The sequence below is a fragment of the Taurulus bubalis genome (genome assembly GCF_910589615.1).
Source record: "Taurulus bubalis genome assembly, chromosome: 7".
Classification (NCBI taxonomy): domain Eukaryota; kingdom Metazoa; phylum Chordata; class Actinopteri; order Perciformes; family Cottidae; genus Taurulus; species Taurulus bubalis.
Window position 1 is genome coordinate 13,377,462 of NC_136595.1, and position 23,885 is coordinate 13,401,346.

The following is a 23,885-nucleotide window of genomic DNA, read 5'->3' on the forward strand; positions in this document are numbered from 1 at the left end:
TCTTTCTTAGAACAATCGAGAAAGAAAGAGAGAGAGAGAGAGAGAGAGAGAGAGAGAGAGAGATAGAGAGAGAGAGAGAGAGAGAGAGAGAGAGAGAGAGAGAAGTGAATGAAAGATGATGTGACTGACTACTAGAGACAGAGAGCAGTGGAGACAGGAGAAAGTTATTGATGCGACTGTATTTTTTTCTCCTCTCTTTCCTTGTCTTCTTCCTGTATTATCCCAAAACTGCTGAGAAAGAAAGTCTCATATGAGTTTGTAAAAGCTGAGTTGGGTTTTGTTGCGCAATGGAAAAGGAAGTTATGCAACTACAATGTTGAGTCCATTGAATTATTTGGTTTTGTCAAGTTTGGTAAGTCTTTGGAGAAATATATATATATGTATACATATATATATATATATATATATATATATATATATATATATATATATATATATATATATATATATGAATATACATGTATACATATATATATATATATATATATATATATGTATACATATATATATATATGTATATATATATATATATATATATATATATATATATATATATATATATATATATATATATATATATATATATCGAATCTAAATTATGTAAACATGTTATAGATTCCAAGAAAAGTGAAACCAAAACCAGTCAAATAAGACTGTAATCTGTGAAAATTTGTGATAATTTGTGGAGCTGGTGCAATGATAATATAAATTCCATGCCTGATACATTGTTTTTGGATACAGCTGTTGTAGCCTTGACGGCTGCTTTGGGACAATGTTTATGCCAGTGAAGGAATGTCCTATTTATACAAACTGTTCAAGCTCAACAGTATTAATTTGAAAGTAAATCTATTAGATACAGCAATTTCTCAGATTATTATATATTATCATAATTATTATTCAGATTGTTAAGGGTAACAAATGTGAAATGAAAAATGAATGTTCTATTCAAATTGGGTATGATCCTACTACTTTAACTGATAAACTGAATATCTTGCTGTAATGAATGATTGATGTTTAATTATTTAATGAATGCATCTTTTTATGTCAAAAGGTCATGAAGGTCCATTTAGATGTGGGACGACTGAACTGGGTTGTTGCGTGGTAGCAGATGCCCGACCTTCTACTGAACGACAACAATGTTCACCTCCCACAACTGATGATAAATCTCTTCACTTTGACATTGCAGAATTTAATCTGGTGTTTTACCTTGAACACAAGCAATAGCACTGTGTGTGTGTGTGTGTGTCGTAGAGAAATCTCCAGCTTGTGTGTGTTTGACAGTCTACACTTGTCATACAGTTCCTATATGCTTCCTGCCCTTTTTCTGAGATGACATCACCACTGTCTCTCTGCCCTTTTTCCAGGGTAGGGATGTATATTCACAGTATTTCAACACATCTACTTCTGCAGAATGCCTTTCGAGGAGTGAATCATATTGTTAGCTTGCAACATAGTAGAAAGGAATGACACTGTGTGTTTAAACCATGTGAGTGATTGTTTTACCTATTATTGTTATTGCTCCTTTTTTTTGTTCATGTATGAACTTGTTATAGGAACTGGACCTGCACCTCAGATGTGATTTATTTTTTGTTGAGAAATGTGTTGTGTAATCACTGTCTGCATGCTGGATGTCATGGTCCATTTTCAAAAAGCTTTAGCCTCCCTATTTGTTTGCTATGCAAAATTATTTTTCCACATCATTTGCGTGTGCCTTGGTTCGTGAGGTTTGGATTCTTATTTGAATGTTTCCGTGTAACACTCAATCAACAACCTCCAGTAAAGACCTGGTGAAATGACCTGTTGAAAATGCAAGACACTTCACTACCCAATACCATTCCCTTTACAGAGCCATGTATTTTAAAAAAAGACTGATGACTCTCTTCACCTTTATTCATTTTTATTTCCCCCCTGATCATTTAGTTATATACAGATATACAGTTTTAAAGCCCTGCATTAGCATTAATATGAGATATCAGTGGTGTACTAGCTCTCCCTAGTGCCCAAATATGCTAATTGTTTGCACTTTACAATAATTGTCTGAGAGGAGTGAAGAAAGCACGTTTGCAGAGAAAATAGCTAGTGTGGACATTTTAGTGATTTATGATTCATGAGATACAGTTGTATTTGTATTCCAAACAATTCTTGAATTGGACTACTTGAAACTAAAGCAATGCCTCACAGATAATGAATAACCAGGTAATGTTGTCACTTTCAAACAAAGGTCAATCTTACTCCCTAAATCGCTCTAATTCTCCTTTATTCTTGTTTCAGAACTAGTTGGGGTAATTAAATAACATGTAATAAAAGATTGTGAAAAAGATGTATTGCATTTAGAGATGTGCAGGAGCACAGTCTCTCAGACTTTATTTCTCATAAAAGAGCCCTTTAACTTGAATACAATTGAACACTGAATCAACATCCATCATAATTGTAACACAACCATCATACTTATTATATTTATCGGTAGGAGCTCTTTGGTATAACATTCAAACAGATATTGATTAAAGTAAAATGCTATGTGACAAGGATTACTTCTCAGTCAAGGAGACTTTTGACTGAGTAGACCTTTTCGCAGCAGACATATTGACTTGAATTATGGCTCCATTCCATCTAGCATTTAGTATGCATAATATAGCTATAACAACCACACCATCAACAGATACGTTTTAAAGATGTATTAAAGAAAAACATGATTGATGTGCAATGCTTGAACTATAAGCTCATCTGCTTTGCCAATTGCATTGTGTGGAAGCTAAGACAGGGAATCCGCCGTGGCACTCAGGCACGACAAACCCTCTGAGGTACAGTTGAGGAGTGGGAATACTCCTGAAATTCTGCTAGATGGAAATTTGATGGAGTTGTCATAAAGCCCTCTGATGTGACAAGATGGATCATTCATGTAATTTAGGGCAATCAAATTGAAGTTTCATCATACAAAGACTGGCCTTCAAGCTTATTGTCTGCATGCAATTTTACTGACACCTGTTTTATTTGTCCCTCATTAACAACATTCACTTTATCGTCTTTCAAACAGTGGAAGAGTACTCATAGTCGTTACTTGAGTTAAAGTACAAATATAACTAAAAATACTTGATTACAAGTAAAAGTCCTGCTTTGATAATCCTGCTGAAGTAAAATTTTATAATTATTATCAGCTAAATGGACTACTAAAGTAAAAGTACTGGTCGTATGATAAAATGTCCCATGTGACCTAGCAGGATTTTACTGTGGTCGATGTGGAGCTCATTTGATTTCTTTCAAATACAGTCAGCTATGCTCCAAAGGGTCACAATGCCAACCCGAGGGGTTGTTTGTGTAAAATATTAGACCATCTCTTTGGTGAAACTGTTTATCACAAAGAGACATCGGCATCATTGCAAGAAGCGCCAATAATACAATCAGAAGTCACAGGCCAAAAAGCCTGAGAAGCACTGTTTTCATTTTTTATATGCTTTATTTGTAAACTTATAACATGATCTTTTAATGCAAAAACTCAATTTGAAAAGTAACCAGTAACTACAGCTGTATATGTAGTGGAGTAAATCATACAGTATTCTTTTCTAAAATGCAGTGGAGTGGAACATAAATACTCAAGTTCCTCAAAAATATATTTAAATTCCTTGATTAATAGTGCTTTACTTCCATGTTTCACTTTTTGGTATATGTTTTGCCTTTTTTTTTTATAAACCTACAACATATCTCCTAGTAAGACTTTTTAAGTACAAGTATATTGTCATTTGTATACCAAATGTCAATTCTTAAATATCTTTAGTTGTAGCCACTTACTTGTGAGGTCAATCAACAACCACTAGGTGGCAATACAGAGCTCAAAATCACCAAAGTGATGCTTTTTGATTGTCCTGGACCCCAAACCAGCTTGTCTCGTGCAAGTTCAGCGTTTCAAACCATTGCATCCTTTCTTTCTGTATTATTCATTCACAATAGGTCAACATTAATAATTGCCCTTCTAATAATTTGTATCTAATTGCATCAAATTTCTTATTGGTTCTAAAAAATAAATAAAAAGTCAACGAGACCTGCAACAAGTGCGTTATTTGCAAGCAAATTCAACAACATTACGCGTTGATGACTGTAGCCTATTACTTTTTATGATGGGAAACATGACGGCGCTGCAGCTCTTTGTTGGAACGCCTTGAAGTCAATTTGCGCACACGGTCCCTCGAAGTCCCCCAAACATCTCGTCCAATCAGAGCGCAGCTACTCTGCACGGGTTAGTCTGTGCCGTGGAGACCTTCTGCCCAGCTGAGAGGGGGTCTTTGTATGACAGAGCTGAACAAGGGCCCCGGACTCTGTAGACAACAGACGACAGGCACTGCTGCAGCTGCTGAGCCCGCTGCCGCTCCTGCTCACAGAGAAGTGAGAGGTTGACTTGTGCGCACAGGAAGAAGCCCACGAAAACTCCGAAACCCTTTTCCCCCCGTTTTTTTTTGTTGGCTGTTGTTGTACCCTTTGTAAGTTGTTCTGCATACGTTTCAGTTCACGTTTGAGAACCCGATGTCTCTACCTTTACTTCGAGACTTACCCTGAGGTCCCAACTGGCGAGAAGGAAACATCCCAGAACTTTGCTTGAGAAGCATCTTGGATCTGAAATGGGCAGCAGGTTGGTGTGGCTGTCCCTGGTGCTGTCGGTGTCGTGTTCCGCCGGGCAAGACACGGGGCCCGGGGCCACAAAGGAGGACATCCCGGAGGGGGCATCCACCCTGGCATTCGTCTTTGATGTCACCGGCTCCATGTACGACGACCTGGTCCAGGTCATCGAGGGCGCGTCCAAGATTTTGGAAACTTCCCTCAATAGACCGAAGCAAACTTTGTACAACTTTGCCCTGGTCCCCTTCCACGATCCAGGTAATATAATGGTGTAACGTGTGTGGAGTAAAAGTCTCATCTGTTGTGGTAACCTTTTTTTTGCGCGTGACATTTTTGTTTTTGCAAACTGGCTGCACACTTTTGGGATTATGTTGTGTTTACTCTCTGCCGTGACAACAAAAGCACACGGAAAAGTGAGAAATGTGATAGTTTGCTCACAATCCGCCCCAATGCTCCTCACACCTCCAGAGGAGGGACTCTGGGGGATTTTGTCTCCGCACACAGATGTTCAGCCTGGCGGTCACTATCATTAGCATTCCGCCGGGGTTAGTGTGTGGCTTTATGTTTGCAATGCAGCTCAATGATTATTATCACCCCGGGGTGCTCTCTCATTCTCAAACAGCTAATATTGCCAAGACAGTATATCATTGGGATACTTAACTGTAACCCTGGCTTGTAGGTCAGAGGCGCAGGCGCACTGTCATGACAAAAACGAGAAGTTTCAAATGAGTTGTTAAATAATAATCATTATTAATAGTGTTAAATAATCTCCTGGGAAGTGGTATGGCAGTATGGAAATGGAAACAAAGCTTTTGAAGAGTATACAGTCGATGTAGTGACTTACATGAGTCATATCTCTTTCCAAGTAAAATGTGTCTTTTCTATCATAACCACCTTACTTGAGGTTATGTTTTAAGCTTGAACGTTTTGGTGATGGAGATACTTTGTGTTTGTATGTAATTACTATTTTCTGAGAGGGAGGAGAGGTCACTCTTGCACCATCAAAGGCTGCCGTGATGCCATGGGGGTCTGTATGCTGATTTGGAGGTGAGACGTGTTCGACATCCTCCTCCAAAAAAGGCTCCATCAACAGCGAGAACAAAGGGTCCATGTTCGAGTGTGTCACTGTAGATAGGCCTTATAAAGGTCAGAAATCAAAGTGTGTGTGTGTGTGTGTGTGTGTGTGTGCGTGTGTGTGTGTGTGTGTGTGTGTGTGTGTGTGTGTGTGTGTGTGTGTGTGTAACACTCAATAGTGTCTTTTTACTTTTTAAGCATTTTAGGTATAATCCTTACCGCAGACTCTCAATATTTTAATATTTGTATAATATCCTGCCAGCACCTACAATTTAACATATGATATCCTTCATTGTGTTTAAAATATACTCAGTTCGATTTGAGTACTCTTAGCAACTGCTGAGAGAAAGTACAAGATGAATCGACAGAGGTGATCTGTGTGGTGAAGAGACAGATTCCTTTTCCAGATGTTTGCTCTCCTCTGCTACATTTCAGCATGTCACAAATTCTTATGAAGCTCAATTCATCATAGATTCTGTGCCTAGAATAATAATTATATTCAAGGAAGACATATGCTCAGTATACACAAGTGTAACAAATGATGAATTCATTATTGTGTGTTTGGGATGGAGAGAGGGGGACATTTAAAATCATTAGCAGATGATAAGAGAGCTCCGGTGCATTGTATCTTGGACAAAGCAACAGTTTTCAAAGAATGATTGCAACCTGTATGCACTTTCGAGGCTTGATTCATAGCAAATGTTACAATTACTGTCACTAGGAAGTCATTATACGACACTCTTACAGTAAACTGAAGCTGCAACAATGGGATTCAGAAACTCGGTGTTGGCAACTCTTTGTCTCTGTGTTGGTCTCTCAACTTCAAGTGACGTTAGTTTGTTCTTAAAATGTTTACAAGGATGTCAGAAGGGGTTCTCCAAAATTCCGGGGGAAAAGAGGAATGATTAGCACAGCACGCAGTGCAAGCAGGGGTGGCCAAACATTCCCCCAAATGTTGTCCTGCCCTCCTTCTCCGACAGTATCCCAGACCCACTGAGAGAATCAGTTTTGTTTTCATAAGAACTTTTATTTTGGGTTTGTTTCATTCTGACACAGATCCACTTTCTCCGCTTTCCATCCGACCCAGTGCGATAACGCAGTCCCTCCTGTTTGGTTTGGCTCCTTTTAAATCAGAGGCCGGAGCTTCCCCTTTATTTACACTGCAATCTGACACGGTAAACATTGGAGAGTGTGTTTGTGTGTCTGTTTCCATCGGCCTGTGTGTGTGTGTGTGTGTGTGTGTGTGTGTGTGTGTGTGTGTGTGTGTGTGTGTGTGTGTGTGTGTGTGAAGCGAGAGTGTCAGGAGGATGCTTGGATATTGGGTTTAGGCTTGTGTGGGAAGATCAGTCAGGAAGCCTCCCCCTTTCCTTCATCCTGCAGGGGGAGAAAGAAAGAAAGAAAGAAGATACTTCACAAGTCATTTTACAACAGCGCAGGGGCTGTGTATTCTGCGCTCCAGTTTGAAAAAACGCTGGTACGTTGGAAAAATATCATTCACTTTATGAGAGAATCCACAGGAAAAGGCCTTCCTGGACTGTTAACAGCTGTAAACATGAACATCTTTCTTCTCTAGCTAGAGTCTAGAAAACGATGACTGGTCTGTCATTGATGGATCCAGTCTTAGGCCGAGGAGTCAAAGGTGTGTTGCGAGCAGACTCTCTGGACTCATGGGACATTTATTTGAAAGTTTACAGCTAAATAAACTTTATTTCACAACACTCCTACCACTACCAAGCCAGGAAATGTGTCATTTATCCCAGAATTAATGTTAATTTGTGCAGTTTTCCAATTAGCCATATAAAAAGACTCTACAAGGTCAGAATAATGTGCTGTAGGGAGTTGATGTGAAATAAAAAGAGTGTGCATGTGTCCACAGATTTGTTTCAAAAGTCCTCAGAGATTCTACGTTCTTCATGACGTCCTTACCCACGTATGCTTGTCCTTGTAAACACTACCTTGCTGTGAGAGGGTGTGTTTGTGTGTGTCTCGTATGTGTTTTTAATTAGCTGAGTTTGAGATAGGTCAGAACCCAGGGCCTTGGGTCAGTGACACTTTTTAGTAGTGTTAGCGGTGCACTCCAGCATTACGGATTTAAAATGGAACAATGACTGTGTGGTTAACGCGCTGACTTTAATTGGAGGGTGTTTGCATCTACATCAGAAGTGGCACATTTGATCCCTTTTCCATAGTGGTTAGCAGGGAAATCCTCCAATTTTAAATGTCAGAAACCAAAGGACAAGTAAACTTAAATTAAGTCATTATATTTAGTATTTGGTTACAAACTCTTTGCAGTCAGTAAAGTGTTGGACCTTGTCCAGGATGCCCCCACCCCCCAATCACAGATTGTGCCATCTTTAACTATGTGTGTGATTGTCTGGTTGAGGACTTTTGTTCTGCATTGTCCTACACTGGTTAAAAGTGGCTACACGTCCCACATAATGCTCCCAATATAAATGTGAACGCTCTCAAACAACCTGAAAGCTAATGATAGAAGAAGTATGCTAGTTCGTAGAACCAGTTGTCTGACATGTCGAAGGCAAAAAGGTGTCGCCGCTGTCATATAGACCACTTTTGGACCTATTGTTTCTGGAAGGCATTCATAGTGTAACAACCGTTTGTACATAAAATAAGTGATAAACGTAGTGTGGACTGTGAAGAGTTATTAAGAAGGCTCGAGAGAGAAGATCAAAAATCTGTTTAATTTATCATCTTCACACACCTTGCCAATCACTGTATGAAGTGTAAGTGATTGACAATTTTGGAAAGTTGCAATAATTGTCAGATGAAGCTCCCCAATAACATCATTAGAAAGGTTTGGGGGGGATCAGACTTGCACTTCTTGGAAGGATACGGACCATTTAAAAGTCAGCACTAGTAATTGTCAAAGTAATTGTTTAATTTCAAATCCAGTGTGTTGGAGAACGAAGCTAAAACAGAGTAACATACAGTATCTCTGTCCTTTCTGACTGCATTGGATTTGTTCAAGGAATGGCACAACCCAAACGGAGGAAGGCTGAGTCATAGACTGACTGACTCCTTACTGAGTGATATCTGACTAACATCAGCTGGCTTGTCAAGAAGTTTAGACTTTGACATCCCAGTCTCTTGTTTCAGCTGTGAGTTCTGTAGATCTGTAGAGAGTTGATGGCCTGCCATCCTCTTTCAGCCAGTTAACTTTAGTTAGAAGGAGATGGACCAAAACTCTGGGCGTGGAATAATAAGAGGAGATGACGGGATTGCTTCAACCTCCACTGCATGATCAAAGGCATCTCAGAGCTCCCTTTGTTGGTGGCCATTGTCCTTTTCCCCCTCATCTCCTTTTCTCTTTGTTTCCCTCTTTCCTGAGCAGCAGTTTTTTTGTCTGGACCGCCCCACCTGTGTGAGATTACAAGGAGCTTGCGTTTAGCTGGACAGAGTCAATAACGATGCTATTAGGCAGGAATGCCAAAATAAAGAGGTGGAGGTTTTTGAAGAGTTAGAGGAAGAGAGAGGAGTGTGGCATACTACAATGTGTGTTTCATGTTTCGACTCTATTTAACTTTGTAATCGGTGCTCTGAGGTTATCTCTCTTTCATCTTGGAAGTCAGCACATACCTGAGGGCTGCATCAGACACTTTAGACGTTGTCCATCTTGTTCTCTGTTTACAGATGTATGTATGACAGCTTTAGAGATTCCAAGGTGTTCAGAAAAGTTTGAGGAAGTTGATCTTTTGATACAGTGGTTGACATGAATGGCCAATGTGTTAAATGTCTCTGTTACTTTATACTCTTTACTATGTTGGTTTTGTTTCCCTCCAGGCTTTGGATTAGTTTTTCATACTCGGTTGAGTTCTGAGCCTCATTCTGAGCTGCGGAGGGTTGCTGAGCCCTGGTCGTGACCTTCAGTGCTCTTTGACATCACTGTCTGGGCTCTCATCAATATCCTCTTGACCTTTTATTACTTGTTTTTTGTTTGAGTTCCAGCATCTCTCGGGTAACTGTCTGAGTGCGGAGGTGTGAATGTTGGACAGGTTGTAGTGAAAAAGTGGAGAAACAGACTGAAAACTTTAGATGACACAAAGCTGTTGGGGTGACGACATTATGATTCATGGCTGGAAGGGAATTGAGACTTAAAGGAAAAATATGAATAATAGGAAGAGTTTATGCAATAAAACTAAACATTTATTCAGACTGAGGAAGTTGGTTTTGTGCCATCATTTAATGATGGAGGCTTTGGGAATGCCTTGGGCATTCATTTGAGTGAGGCCACTCTGCTGGCACAACATCAGTGCCAACCATGGACTGCAAGAAGTAGACGCATTGCCCCGTTCCCCCATTGGTTTGTGGACTATGGTTTTGAAGCCTTGAGTTCGGCATTTGACCTTCGCCATCTTATATTTTGTATTTTTGCAACCAGTAAACGGGTGTGACTATATATAGACTGCGGACAAGTGACTGTAGTAGAGATGGCTACATATACGACTGTCAATCACAAGGTAGCCACGCCCCAAAACAGTTACTGCGTTTAGCATCTATTTTACTCTAATTGGGACCAATAATTGACCAAATACATATCATGTTGTATTGAAGAATACTCAAACCTAAAAACCCATTGAGACCATTACACAATAAATCAAGTGAAAAGTAGGGGCATTTTCTCACAGACCTTTATACAGTCAGACTTCTTATTAGGACCAGAGGAGACTAATGCGGAAGTTTAAGTCACTTCTGCATCGGCTAAACTTTTCAGAACCAGAGGTTGCCGCCTGGTACAAACACAGACAACAACAGCAAAAACATTGAACCTGGCTCAACATTTGCTACAATGCAATATGCCATTATCAGGATAGTTGCTGTGTTGGCCAGTCAAATATATGGAGATATAATGATGGTTACTTCCAGACTACTACCAATACTTTATGTATTGTAGATGACAAGTTAAAAATATAACTGTCTCATGAAGGCAATTTATTGTGTCACAAACACACGTTTTTCTGCATGTCTAAGAGCGTTTCCCCTGTTCTGGGGCAGACATGTTTACCTGACCTATCCTTAACTCTCACCATGTGTCCACAGCATAAGCAGCCTGTCACTCCAAGTCCATTTATCAAGGAGAGCTGAACACCCGAGGCCAGGCAGTTAGGTGATTTTGATAACAGCTGCCACTGCTTGCCTTTTGTTGGTGGGGAACACCTTTTAAATGCTGCTCTGACAGTTTATTTCTCTCCACGACTGCATAGTGGCTCAAGAAGGCTTGAGTCACATAACACGTCAAATATAATTATGAATAACATACTGACCCATCGTTATGCCCCTACAAAGAATATATGGGTCTCAAATCAGCCTTTCAAAATCACTGCCCTGGTACTAGATAGTTTCCAGCTGCTGAATGCCAGCTATACGTACACTATGTTATATATTAGTATGTGCCAGTCAGCATTTTTTGTGCTTCATTACTAATAATAACAAGCAACAACCTCAGCACTTACTGGTAGTCCTTTAACGAGGGCTTTCCCCAAATCACCATTTTTATAGTCAATTTAGACTACAGATCGAAGTCTAGACATTATTATTAAGGAAGTATTTTTCTAAAGAACTTTTTAAGGCAGATTCATTTAATTTTATTGTTTTACGTCATACTTTCGCAGTCTGGAGGACTCATTTAGAACACATAAGATTTACGTCCATATAGATCTAGTGATCAGAGTTTAAGACTTCCCATGGTTTGGTATGGTATGACCTCATTGTCTTTGCTGTCTACGCTGTTTATGTACATTTTAGTTGAAACATATGTAAGGTTTCAGCAGCTTGGCTGCTGTGCTCAGAGTGACATTTACTCTCAAACCATTAATGTGCGAGTGACGTGTTTCTTCCCATAGAAACAGACACGTTTTAGTTATGCTGTCTTCAACACATGTCTTCAGCACATGAGCTGGATGATCCTCCAACACAATCTTCAGGACAGAAGCATAGCAGGAGTACAGTCCTGCACTTGTTTTTGTGGCTAAATTTATTTAAATGTTTTGGTACGGATTTGAATATATTAAATACATTGAATAAAGGCACCTTAATATTAGCAGAGGATCAAATGGAAATGTACTACAGAGAATTGTCTTCTGTCTACTTTCTTTTTGTTTTACTGTTTTATTAAACAGATACACTCACTATACACTACCTTCTCAGCTCTACTGGGCAGGCAAGCTACGGCCTAGCTGGTGAACATAATGAAGCATTTATCTCTAAAGAGCTTGATATTTCCCCTCAGTAGTCAAGACCATAAAAGCGGTTAAAGGAGTGTGAATATTGGACTTATATATGTCACTGTGAGAGACACAACTCCTAATGAATACTGCATCTACTGTATGTGTAAATAGGAAAGTGTTTGCTAACACGATCACCAATTATTGTCATGCTAATTAAGTTCTGTGTACTGGGCCAGCTCTATTATACTGAAAAAGACTTAGCAGGCCATGACAACCCCATAAAAGTTTAATGATCCTATTAATCCCAGGACTTTAGGTTTGCAGCCATATATGCGCAGGAGATTGCCAGTGACAGTATGTACTAGGTGAGCTCATGGGTCGCTGTGAAAGAAGACTTGCTCAAGGTGTTTTGAAACTTGATCTCCGGGTGTAAGAATACATTGTATCTGTGTGTCGTGTGTTGTTCTTGATGCATTTAGCCTTCTTACAGTTTTTGCAGGTGCATTCTTTTTCTTTTCTTCTTGTCTCTTCCAGACAAACTTGAAGCATTTACTGAAAGGCTGCATGTGTCGGCACCAGAGGAAAGGAGTAGAGATGAAACAACTAGGCAATAGAAGGTTGACTGACATGCAGGCCTGTGTGGTTTTAATTGAGGCAAATGTGTCTGTCCCAGACAAGTGTTTTGGGAATCTGAATTACAGGCTGCAAGGTTGAAGGTCTGGCTGTCAGTGCCCTCTGCCCCTGCCTCTGAGGGATATGCATTGTGGGAAGTCATGTATCATGAAGACCACCTCAGAACCGTGTTTCCCAACGTTTTCTATGTCATGGCAAACTTTCTATGTTCTTAAAGGCCCTGGGCACAACATGCAGCCTTTAAAGAACACAAAATAAGGTACACATGTCAATCTTTGTCCATTCCCTACAAATATAGGATAATTCTGCCTGAAACCTGAGCTTGTTTTAATAAACCACGTATCCTGTGTCAAACTGATGACGAGCACGTGATGAGCTCACGGAAAACTGGCAAACAAAACACAACAATAATTTCCTTTTCCATATGAACATTCATAATTAAAAAATGGTATTTTAACAACATGCCTAGGCAGGTGTGAATGCAGTCTTGTGGCACACTGGTTGGAAGTCACTGCCTCAGACGCCTGAGTGTGCATCTGTGTGTGGTCGGCAGTGCTCATCTGCTCAGCATGCACGATTAGAATTTCCTCAGTAGAACAAAAGAGGCACACAAAACCGAAAACACCACCCAGTCACTTTTGAGCATTCTGGAATTACAGCACCACTCGTAAAATACTTGATCATGAGCTTTATCGTTTTGTGGTTGTTCTATTGAGTTTGTTTCCATCCATTTTAAAGCCTTGTACTTTATTTTTGAGGCAAATTAATACAATTAAAAGGTCACATTTAATTGTTGAAGTATTCTTTTTCTGAGAGTGAGTCATAGAGTCAGCATTAGCCAAGTCGCTGGGTTTTGGCCTGGATTTCCAGGATGGAGACCATATGTAGCTACGCCTCTAGGTTCTGGTTGTGTTGCAGCCTGTGCCAGTCTTTGCCTTTCCAATGAGAGGCATTTAGAGGCTCAACACAACCTGAAGCCTCTCTAAGCCCCAGCATTGTCTTTTTCATCCTCTTCTCCAGCCCTCCCACTCAGCCTTGATATGTTGTCAAGGCAATTAAATGAGCATCTGTCTGACCTATTTGCTGTGATGCATTATGGGTAACGGAGATTGCACAACACAACCAGTCAGTGGTGGGGTCAGTTTTGTAAGATCCTGTTTAAGTGATGTAAAGGTGTCCCCCTACCCAGAAACCAAGTTAGGCATTTGAGAGAAATGAGTGCCGACATGAAAGAAGTGGGGAGGAGCTCAGCCGAGAAATATTAACACACCTCTGACAACATTAGTTACAAATCAGACCGCAACTCTTTTACACGGCAAGAGATCATGTTAGACAAGGATTGAGGACTGTGTAATCCCAAGTAATCTCAAAATATACCATGATTGTAATTCATAAAGTTGTATTTAAAGATGTCAAAGAGAACAATAGCTAACCTGGCATGTTTTAAAACATTGTGAACTGACTGGAGTGTATGGCTTCAATAAAGCTTCTATTGTCAGAAAAGCCAGTTGAGATTGTTGAATTGGGGATGTCTTTTATGTGAAACATCTGCTTTTGAAAAGTGCTGTGGCATATTTTGCTGCAAACACAAAACCCTCAGTGGGTTCTTTTGTACCGTGAACTAAAACTAATCTTCAATAACTCTCAAAAATAAAAAAATATCAATAGTTCAGAAAACTAAAATGAAATTCTGAAACATTATAGAAAGGTTCTTTGAATATTATAATGGAGCATGTGCGTCTCATCTCTACCCATGCGACCAAGTCAGTTTTATTTACATAGCCCCAAATAACAAGTTTGAAATCTTTCTCTTGTTGCATGCAGACATAATATGAAAAAGATTGAACATCATCTTAATGAAGACAATGCAGCAGACAGTGACACTCACACTCATGCCTAATAATACTCCATCCTGTTTTAAACAGTACATTATTCACCTACTTTTGCCCTCTTCTTCCTTCTACATTTGTCTGTGCTCTCCTCTTGCGGCTGGTATTCAGACTCAAAGTCACCCAACCACAAAGACTAGACCACATTCAACTCTTTCTTTTATGTTTTTCTTTGTAGAAACACTTCACATTCAGTACGCTTGTGGTGAGAATCAGACTAAAGGCTTTGACTGCCAACATGTGATATTGTTTATATGGATCCTCAAGTAAAGACATCTTTGTTTGTTCCAATATGATCATTGCCTCTGACCAGATGGACCATGTTGACAGATATTTTGAACCCACAACAATTATTTCCTCTGATAATTTTAGTGAGACACAGCTGTCAGGGACATTAAAAGGGACGCTGGAGGTGTGTGGAGGCCGAAACTGATTGGTTACAGGAGAATATAGTTTTACAAAGTAAGATAACTTTAGTTTGAACAAGCGGAGCATACCTCACCAACAGCATATCTTAACAGTTATACAGCAAATATTGCACTTCTCAGGTCATAATAAACTATTTGGCATGTAAAATTAACAATATCATGATATTTGTACACTCTGATGTTTCATACAATTACTTTAATGCTATTTATTCTTTCCTGGAAAGTGGACAGTGACGGAAAGATAAGAGGCAGAAAATTAGGCAACATTTACTATTGTTAATACAGCAACATTGTTTCTTTCAGAATTCCATTGTCTCATTACATTTAACACACTTACAGATTGATATGCAAGTATATACACACGTAAACATACACAAAGCCAGGCAGAAGATGTCCATTTGCTGCAGGGTCGCTGTGAATGGCCACACCACAGAACCACACATCCCCAAAAATGACAATCCTAAATTTACACACACACACACACACACACACACACGCACACACACATGCACACACACACGCACACACACACACACACACACACACACACACACACACACACACACGGTACGCACTCTATTAAGACTTACCCTCGGGCTGCATCCCCTTCTGTGTTCGGTCTCTGGCTCCAGTTATTAAGTCAGATTGAGGACTGGTGGAGGAGCTGTCATCTGTCTCCGGAACATGCTCCTCATCAGGCGATGCATCTGGGAGGGATTACATGCTGTGTGGTTTGTGCTTGGGTTTCCCACTGTGTTTATGTGTGAAAGGCTGTGTGTGATCATTGTAACTCATGAGTGCCATTATTAGGGATCTGTGGTTTTGTGGCACATCATCCTGAGACAGATCCAATCGGGTCGAATGAAGTGAGACAGGAGAGACCGCGCCGCAACTAGAGTTTAGCTGCCTGGTGGTCCTGCATTCTCAGTTGGTTGTGGGAAGAAGTTTCCATCACAAGTTCAGTTTGTGGTGGTTTGAAATCAAGCCTGTCGTCAGCTCCGTCGCTCTGGGCTGAACCTCAATAATTAGATGGCAGCTGAAGAAGTAAGGCAGGGTAAGAGATGCAGTTTAAAAGAGAAAGGGTGAGGAAGAACTTAGGGAGACACACAGGGAGGCACTGTAATAAAGGATTGACCATTTTATGTTGACAGTGATGAGAACATTGGCAGGCTTTGATGCATTACAGATGATATAACTGACAGCTGGTCAGATGTTGGAAGCAGTACTTGCTGCTCGAATGAATTTTCTGCGAAGCTACATTTTAATTATTTATTTGATGAATTATTCTCAAACCTTATACTGCGAGAGAGGAAAAGAATAGTAAAATGTGGATGAGTTGGGCTCAGTGTGATGAAAGAACCCATTTTTTATACCGCACCATTACAAGTGTGGTTATTGTTCTGGAATGGTTGTGTCAAAAATAACCCCTGCATTTGAAAGAAATAAAATTATTCCGTGAGAGGGACAATAACCACTTCCTCTCCATTGTGCTTTTCTTTTTTAAATAGGCAATACATATGAACTTGGTTAAAAAGCATGATCTCATTTTTTGCAAGGCTGCAATTTCCTGTTTGGGAAATTCTTTCAGGCTGATTTCACCATTGTGTCTAAGGAAAGCTGGTCAATTTAACCACATGCAATTAGGGATTTATATCCTCGTCAAAAAGGCAAGAAAAAAGGAAGAGGACTTTAAAAGAGAATAGTGGAATTAGAAGTTAACAATATTTATAGTAAAAGCTACGAGGAACTTCGTTTTGTGTTGCTTTTGGCGGTCCCTGTGGACAAAAAAAGCGTTAGTGTTTCTGACTGCATTTAAATCTAATTTTGAAATTGAAAATCTAATTTTACTGTCAGCTCCGTGCAGTCCTGCTTCTGGTTCTCCCGTACTTCCCGTCCATCAAGCGGGCCCAGCAACACGGCCTGTTCTGGTCGCTGCCTGCTGGAGCTGAGCTGAAGGAGGTTTTGGTGAACTTGCTGCGTTGTGTGAATTCTTTCATCATATTTTGCGGGGAAATGGACCCGATGACAGACATTAAGAATACATATATACTCTAGTAACTTAAATAAAGTTAATAGTTTAATACGTGGAATAAAAAGAGAGTTATCAATTGCAAAAAAAAGAATGTTAACAATTACTGCACATGTTGTTTGCACGCAGTGTACTCAGACCTATTTAGTTGTGTTGCCTCTTCCTAAGAGAGACACAACATATGTGTGCCCTCTGTTAAGAGTGATGGCTGCTTACATGGATGTAATTACAGAGCACGATGCTGTTGACCTCTTATACACAGCATATTTGTTTGTGTTTGTGTGTTCATTCATAGGTCAAGAGTGTAAGTGGACCTGCGTGCTTTATCTCACATAGTGTCTGCAAACATGTTTACTCCTTTGTATGCAGTATGTACTGTACTGGACATGTTCCTAACTGAGGCACACTATTAGCACTGTGTGTTTGTTTCACATGTGTTTTCTCAGTGGGGCTGATTAAGTGAATAACGGTATGCCTAATAGCTGACAGTCAGGAAGACAGCCACTCTCTTTCTGGTCGATTTTAACCTGAGTCAGCAGAATGGCAGAAAGCAATGTGTGTTTACGGCCTCAGTTGCTGTTAAGTGCTGTAACAGCTACATGTTGTGTCTGATGTTGTAGGATGGGGAGGCATATACTTGTCTTTAACTGACCATTCATTTAGTAGGTACATGCATACATAGCTCGTTAAATCAGTTTGAAAAACTTGGCTTATTAGGCACATTTTGTTAATAATAATCTTAAACTGTGAATGAAGTGGTGCCTGTAAGTAGGAAAAAGAGCACAGCCCTGTGACTCTGTTACTGCTGGTGCTGATGAACAGAAGGTTGAGTTTCAGGCTTCATTTGGTAGCTGTTGGTCTGTAGGTTTTTGCGAGCTTTGTGATTAGGTGTTTATAAACCAGAGAAATTGTAAGTTCGGAACATTTTGGTCTTTGCCTTCAGGAATGAAAAAAGAACAATGGTAGATGTGATCAATGCCACTGCTGTATAAACTATATACACTTGGAGGCACAGAGCATTTAAAGAGCAGAACCTTCCCAAACTGTCGCATCACGTTATGGTCACAACTTCGAAGAAATGTTAGTTCAATCTTGTTTTATGTATTGCTGCCAGAATTCAGAAGTTATTGGGTTGAAAGACATTAAAGGCTGTGACCTTTCAATGCATTACCCTTGGAATTCCTCACTGCTGATCTTGTTAGAAAAGAGAAACTCTCTCCACAATGATTCCAAGCTAATTACTTTCAGACCGAATGCCAGTGGAGGTGAAACTAAGTTTGCCATTGGGAAGTTGCCCAGTTTGTTCCATCCCATGGAACAAACTGTAAACTTTCTGTGCGTGTTTAAGCTTGCACGTGATTTGCAGATTCATGCTTTTACATTTGGCATTACGGATGAATGCTGGATTAATTTGCTTTGATCATTTAGGACTATTTGTATAATTATATTTGTGTTAATCATTTACACAACATATAAAGAAAAACAGGATGAGATGCAGGTCATTTTCTCTCTTTTGTTGTTACTTCTTGTCAGACTTTAGAGCATTTTTTCACTCTGACTTCATTCTCTTGGCCATGTTCATGCCTTATTGGATCCTTGTTGTCATCACAGAGAAAGCATTACAGCTATTTCCTGTGTGGAAGCAAGAGCAAAGCATTAAGCGTTTCCTTATATGTGTAGTCATGTATACTATCCTATGTCCTCAAACATTTTTTTATGTTAAAAACATGCATTCCCGGGAGCTTCCCAGTTACATCAGTCCAGTGGAACTGTTGGGGGTTAAGTGCCTTGCTCAGGAGCACCTCATGAATTGTGGGTGAGAGAAGAGAAATCATGAATGGGTCATTTCCACAAACGAAGGTTCCCTGCAGATCTGGAGAGTCAAACCAATGGTTCCCTTGCACAACATATCAGAACCTTTTTAGGCAAATAAAAGCTTTATTCCTCATTTACCACCTGAGCATCACAGCTCATCTTTAGCAATGGCACGGAAGAAGAGCAGGCATGCTCTAATTACTAAATGTAATTAAGAAAGAGAAAATATTGATGAAAAGCAGTGCACACATTATCTTGATATGTCAAAGTTAACGATTGTTACACAAGTAGAGTTTGGAGGGTTAGGTTCATGTCGTCTCACACTGTTTATAGAGGTATTAACTACGGTTTTCCACAGTTCTGGTGCAAAGACGGTGGCTGTGGTTATAATCAATCTAAAGAATACTTACAGTCATGGGAACTTCTCCCATAGGGAAAGAGATGTCAGCTTTTCCATCTCTGAAAAGTTTGGCTCAAGGTCCATGTTCCGTTCAGAGCAGCCAGACACATTTCCATGTTAGTTTTAGAAAAAAGTGTCTCTGATCGCTGCAAATGTTCCTTCACTCTCCACCTTGAGGATTTACAAGATGCCAAAATCTGGGTCATTTGGAAAAAGCCTTTTCGCTTCTTCGTGTATGTTATTATTGAAATTAAAAACGCATGTGGAGTGCTTTCAAGAAGAAATGTACGGCGATGCATGATTGCAAAGAAAATGAACTGCTTATGATTCCTCATTGCAAACTCAACAACCTTAAATGTTTTACTTAAAAAACAATCACTTTTGACAGAAGGAGAATAGAAGGTTCTCAATGTTAATTATGTTTAAGGAGTCTCAGCACTCCACTAAATTTGGGCGCTGGCCTCTAGACAAAATTTAAGACTGTTGTAAAACAGTTCAAACTGTATCCTTTTTCAAAAGTCAGGGATCCTTTGTAATTGCCCTCTCTTCAACAAGGGAAACCTTGTTTTCCAATGTGCTTGCATGTGCAAAACTGCAGTGTGTGTGTCTGTGTGTGTGCATGTGTGTGTGTGTGTGTGTGTGTGCTTTTTGCTGCCCCTCATCAGGCTCATTCCACAGCACAGCTGCAGTGGCTGAAGTCACACAGTTTGACTCAAGAAGAGGCTTAGCAGCTCATTAACGGATAGAACAAAGTAAGCTAAGAAACAGCGGTGACTACCAACACTGGCCGAGGTACAGAGTGCAGGCCATGTTGTCTCTATCCAGAGGTAGTACTCTACTTTCATGGTACAGTGAAAGAGGCCCCACTTCAGGCAAACCCTAAGCAGACATTGACTCAAGAACATTACAATAATAACCGGATGAAAAGGTCATTCGTCTGCAACCAAAGAAGTGTCAATTACGACAACAAAGTAGTACAGAACTTCACATTTTCATCATCATCATTATATTTGTCTTGAGACACATTTTACAACAACTATAACTCCAACCTTGCTTTTCATTGGTCTTTGCCTTTATTATCTCATCTGTCAGTCTAGAAGTGTCTTCCTCACATTTCCCTCTTTCTTTCTCTGTTAGTTAAATATATCTCCTTTCCTTGCTGCAGTTCATATTGTGACATTTTAATCTGGACATCCGTACACCTCTGCCAAAAGCAATATTTGGTTAAGGACAAGAATTTGGGAAACGAAAATGTTTCAGTTATTCATCTGATGCAGACTTCAGCCTGTGGGCCTATTAATCACAGAGCCTCTTTCTTTCTGTCTCTTTGCAGAGATCGGACCCGTAACAATCACAACAGACCCCAAGAAGTTCCAGTATGAGCTGAGAGAGCTGTACGTTCAGGTGGGTTCAGAGATCTCATTCCTCAAACAAAGGAACGGCTGCAGCCGCATCAGGTCATCTGGCCCAGATAAAAGCAGTAGGCTGTGGTCATACCAGACGGCTGGGTAGGAACATGTGTGAGCTGATTTGTCAGTCTACATTGAATGATGAAAGAAGTTCAAAACAATGATATATTTTTCTTTACTTTTACAAGATACTTGCAATTACTGTAACAATTTTTAGTGTGTTTTCATCCTTCATATAAACGTTAGCTAAGGGTTCTAACACTCATGGTTTTGGCCATATGTTGGCCTCACTGTTGCAAATAAATCTTTATCCTATGTTTATTTGCCTTCCCGCACCATTACAAACAAATGTACAAACAAAAACAAAGAATGGTTAGAAAGCTAAACAGAGTTCTGCCAAGTTTACATTTTTGTGTAATCACTTGGAGAAAGAAAATAAGTTGTACAGAAGGAAGTTGAGCAGAAAGCCTGCTGTGTACTACTTGAACAAATCAGAAAAACTGCAAAGCTGGTACTCTTCATGTCTAAGTATGACAGAGAGCTGGACAGACACGGACAGAGATAAGTAGCATTCGGAGGTCTGTCCTTTGAAGAAAAAGATTTTGGCAAGTTTCTTTGCATCCTTGGCATCTGCCTCAGTTAATCTGGTGCTGGAGCGTGTTGTGTGTAGAATGGAAGAGATCCAGTTTCCTCTCACTTACTGCTTTATTCCTGTGTCCTTTTTTTCCTGCCCTCACCTTTTCACCTGCACAACCCCTGAAGAGGTTTTGGCCAGAGTGCATGGAAAAGATACTCTTTGGAATTGACATTTTTCTTGAAATTGAAAGGTTAAAGGTTATGTTATGTTAAATGTTAGGCAACGCTACATATTTGCACAAGAGCAAAAGTGCACAGCGATGTTATCAGGCTTAGCGTTGGGGACAATTGGGGAATGGAGGGGTTCTGGTTCGGCAGAGACAGAGGGTTCCTGTCTCTTCACACACACACACCCCTCGGCCAACAATCATGGGTCACTCCATTCCAGATGTTACTCTTGGGGTGATGCATATTCGCTAGCTATTGAACCCCTCAGACGGACTTTGTCGGTTGGAATGCTGCAGAGGACATTTGTCTTTGGCCCCACCAACAAGACAGAGAGACAGACAGAATAGTGGCTGAGAAAGACGGATTGAACACTCACAGTCACATATACCATCACACATTTTCTTTAACCGTATTTGCTGCGGCTGTCAGTAATAGTTTGAGATATTTTTTACACCCCTTTGTCTATTTTTAAGGGCACGTCTTTAACGGCTACACAGTTCATGAATGTGGTGTTTCTACCAATTAAACAAATGTGTTTACTGTATACAGCATCAGAGTTTAACACGTTTCATATAGAGCAGGTCTAGACTGTACTATCATTTACAGAGACCCAACTTTCTCCCATGAACAAGCACTTGGCAATACAAAACTTGCGTACTTGTTGAACTGGTAGAAACTTTGGGCAGAACCAGGCTCTAGATGGGAGGTCATCTATCTTTTGAGACAGAGAGACATACAGAGATGTACAGCAACAATAATAATAGCACAACAGCAATAATGACAATATAAAAAGTTCCAATGACTATGATAATAATAGCGGTGAAAATAATAGAATGATGCCACCAGACATTCAGTATTACAGACATAATGTTGGTGCTATTTATGTATTGCTGATAGAAAAGTCTGTCATCGTGGACTTTCACTGATTCTGCTAAAATACCAAGCATTCACTCAAATACAATTTTATTTGAAGTTTGAAAATATAATTTGTTGGGGTTGTCTTGTGCTCATGCCTTCTAGTTATAATGTTGAATTTAAACATTTGAATGAAGCCCTGAGTTAACACTGTATCAATAGTTACATAGACACTGTGGGCACTTGTATTATGCCTGTAATGTTCAGTTTGGTTTACATTGCCATTGTACAGGTAGACCTAATACCATGATATGACTTGGTATCACCCAGGACTGCATGAACACAAATAACTATATGTACCGAATACATCAGAGAACTCTGTTAGTGGCTCACAAACTCACACATATATCTGTGCATGCACACTATTTGATGACGATATCCTTCTCTTTCTCAGGGAGGCGGGGATTGTCCTGAGATGAGCATTGGCGCCATTAAAATTGCCTTGGAGATCTCCTTGCCAGGATCCTTTATTTATGTTTTTACAGATGCCCGTTCCAAAGATTATAAGCTGACCCATGAAGTTCTGCAGCTCATTCAGCAGAAACAGTCACAGGTTTGGCTATTACTGCAGTTTATAGTATATCACATATAGGCTTAAGCGATAAAGAGGTCACATTTTTATATATGTGTGTGTGTGTAGGTGGTGTTTGTGCTGACTGGAGATTGTGATGATAGGACTCACATCGGCTACAAGGTTTACGAGGAGATCGCCTCCACCAGCTCTGGACAGGTCTTCCATCTAGACAAGAAACAGGTCAATGAGGTAAGAGTAACACGGAACGGAAACTCTGCTCAAGAAGAAAGTGTTTTGGTCAAAGTATTCACATCATTTCAGCTTGGCTTGTGTAAATTAAATAGCAGTAGAAGGTTTTACAGCCCTTTCTATGTATTTTGCTGTGTCCATGTCCAAGTCTGGACTCCAGATCAAATGTGCTGGAAACATTGCATTGATTGATGCATGCCGGAGCGCTTTTTAACCTTTCCAAGAAGTATAAATCAGCAGTCATGGACTGGGCAGTGAGTCAAAGCCTTTGAATACCGTTTCTGTTTTATTACTGTAAGATAAGAGTCCTTGTTAGTGGAGGCAGGGATTCGCGATCTTCACTGCATGAGTCCTTCACTATTTGGCCGTCTTTTTGGAAATGTTCCCATTTCTCTTTTAATCTATTTTATTGACCTTTCTCTCTCGCTTTGCCTTTCTGTTACATTTGCTCATCAGCAGTGTAATTTTCACTGTGTCATTCGTAAGATCAAATGCAACACTTCGTTTATATCTTGACCGTGGTTCGGTTCGGTTGTGTTTATTCTTAAAATGCTTGTGTAAAAATGAATACTAATTCATGACAAATCAAGAAATTCAGTACATTTGAGTCAAATCAATCTTTTTTTTGTGTGCAGTCCGCTTTACCCTAAAACTTTGACTGTTCTGTATCATTTTACTCTCACGCCACAATTGCCTGGTTTACATATTATGGGTTAAATAGCGCCTAGGTCTGGCTCTTACACAGTAGCTGTTGAGTTCTCCTTAGAGACATGGGGAGATACGGGGGGGGCTTTGCACATGTTGAGGGGGATGACCTTGTGTGCAGCCGAGGGGGTACATGCATGCGTGTGCTAGTTGGTAGATTATTCATATTTAAGAATGAATAAATGTTTTTTGTTTAATAATGTTATTTAAATTTTTTAACATCGTGGTTTT

General features: G+C 39.9%; 1 protein-coding gene across 1 annotated transcript in view; it reads left to right on the top strand.

Moving 5' to 3' along the window:
- Positions 1–4,610: 4,610 nt before the first annotated feature.
- hmcn1 (hemicentin 1) overlaps positions 4,611–23,885 on the top strand; it is a gene marked incomplete at its 5' end in the record, with an annotated part of 81,103 nt that continues 61,828 nt past the window's right edge. Inside the window, 4 exons of the mRNA XM_079220983.1 lie at positions 4,611–4,866; positions 20,392–20,462; positions 22,581–22,739; positions 22,827–22,949. Coding sequence (XP_079077109.1) covers positions 4,611–4,866; positions 20,392–20,462; positions 22,581–22,739; positions 22,827–22,949 — 609 coding nt within the window. The remainder of the gene's footprint in view (positions 4,867–20,391; positions 20,463–22,580; positions 22,740–22,826; positions 22,950–23,885) is intronic.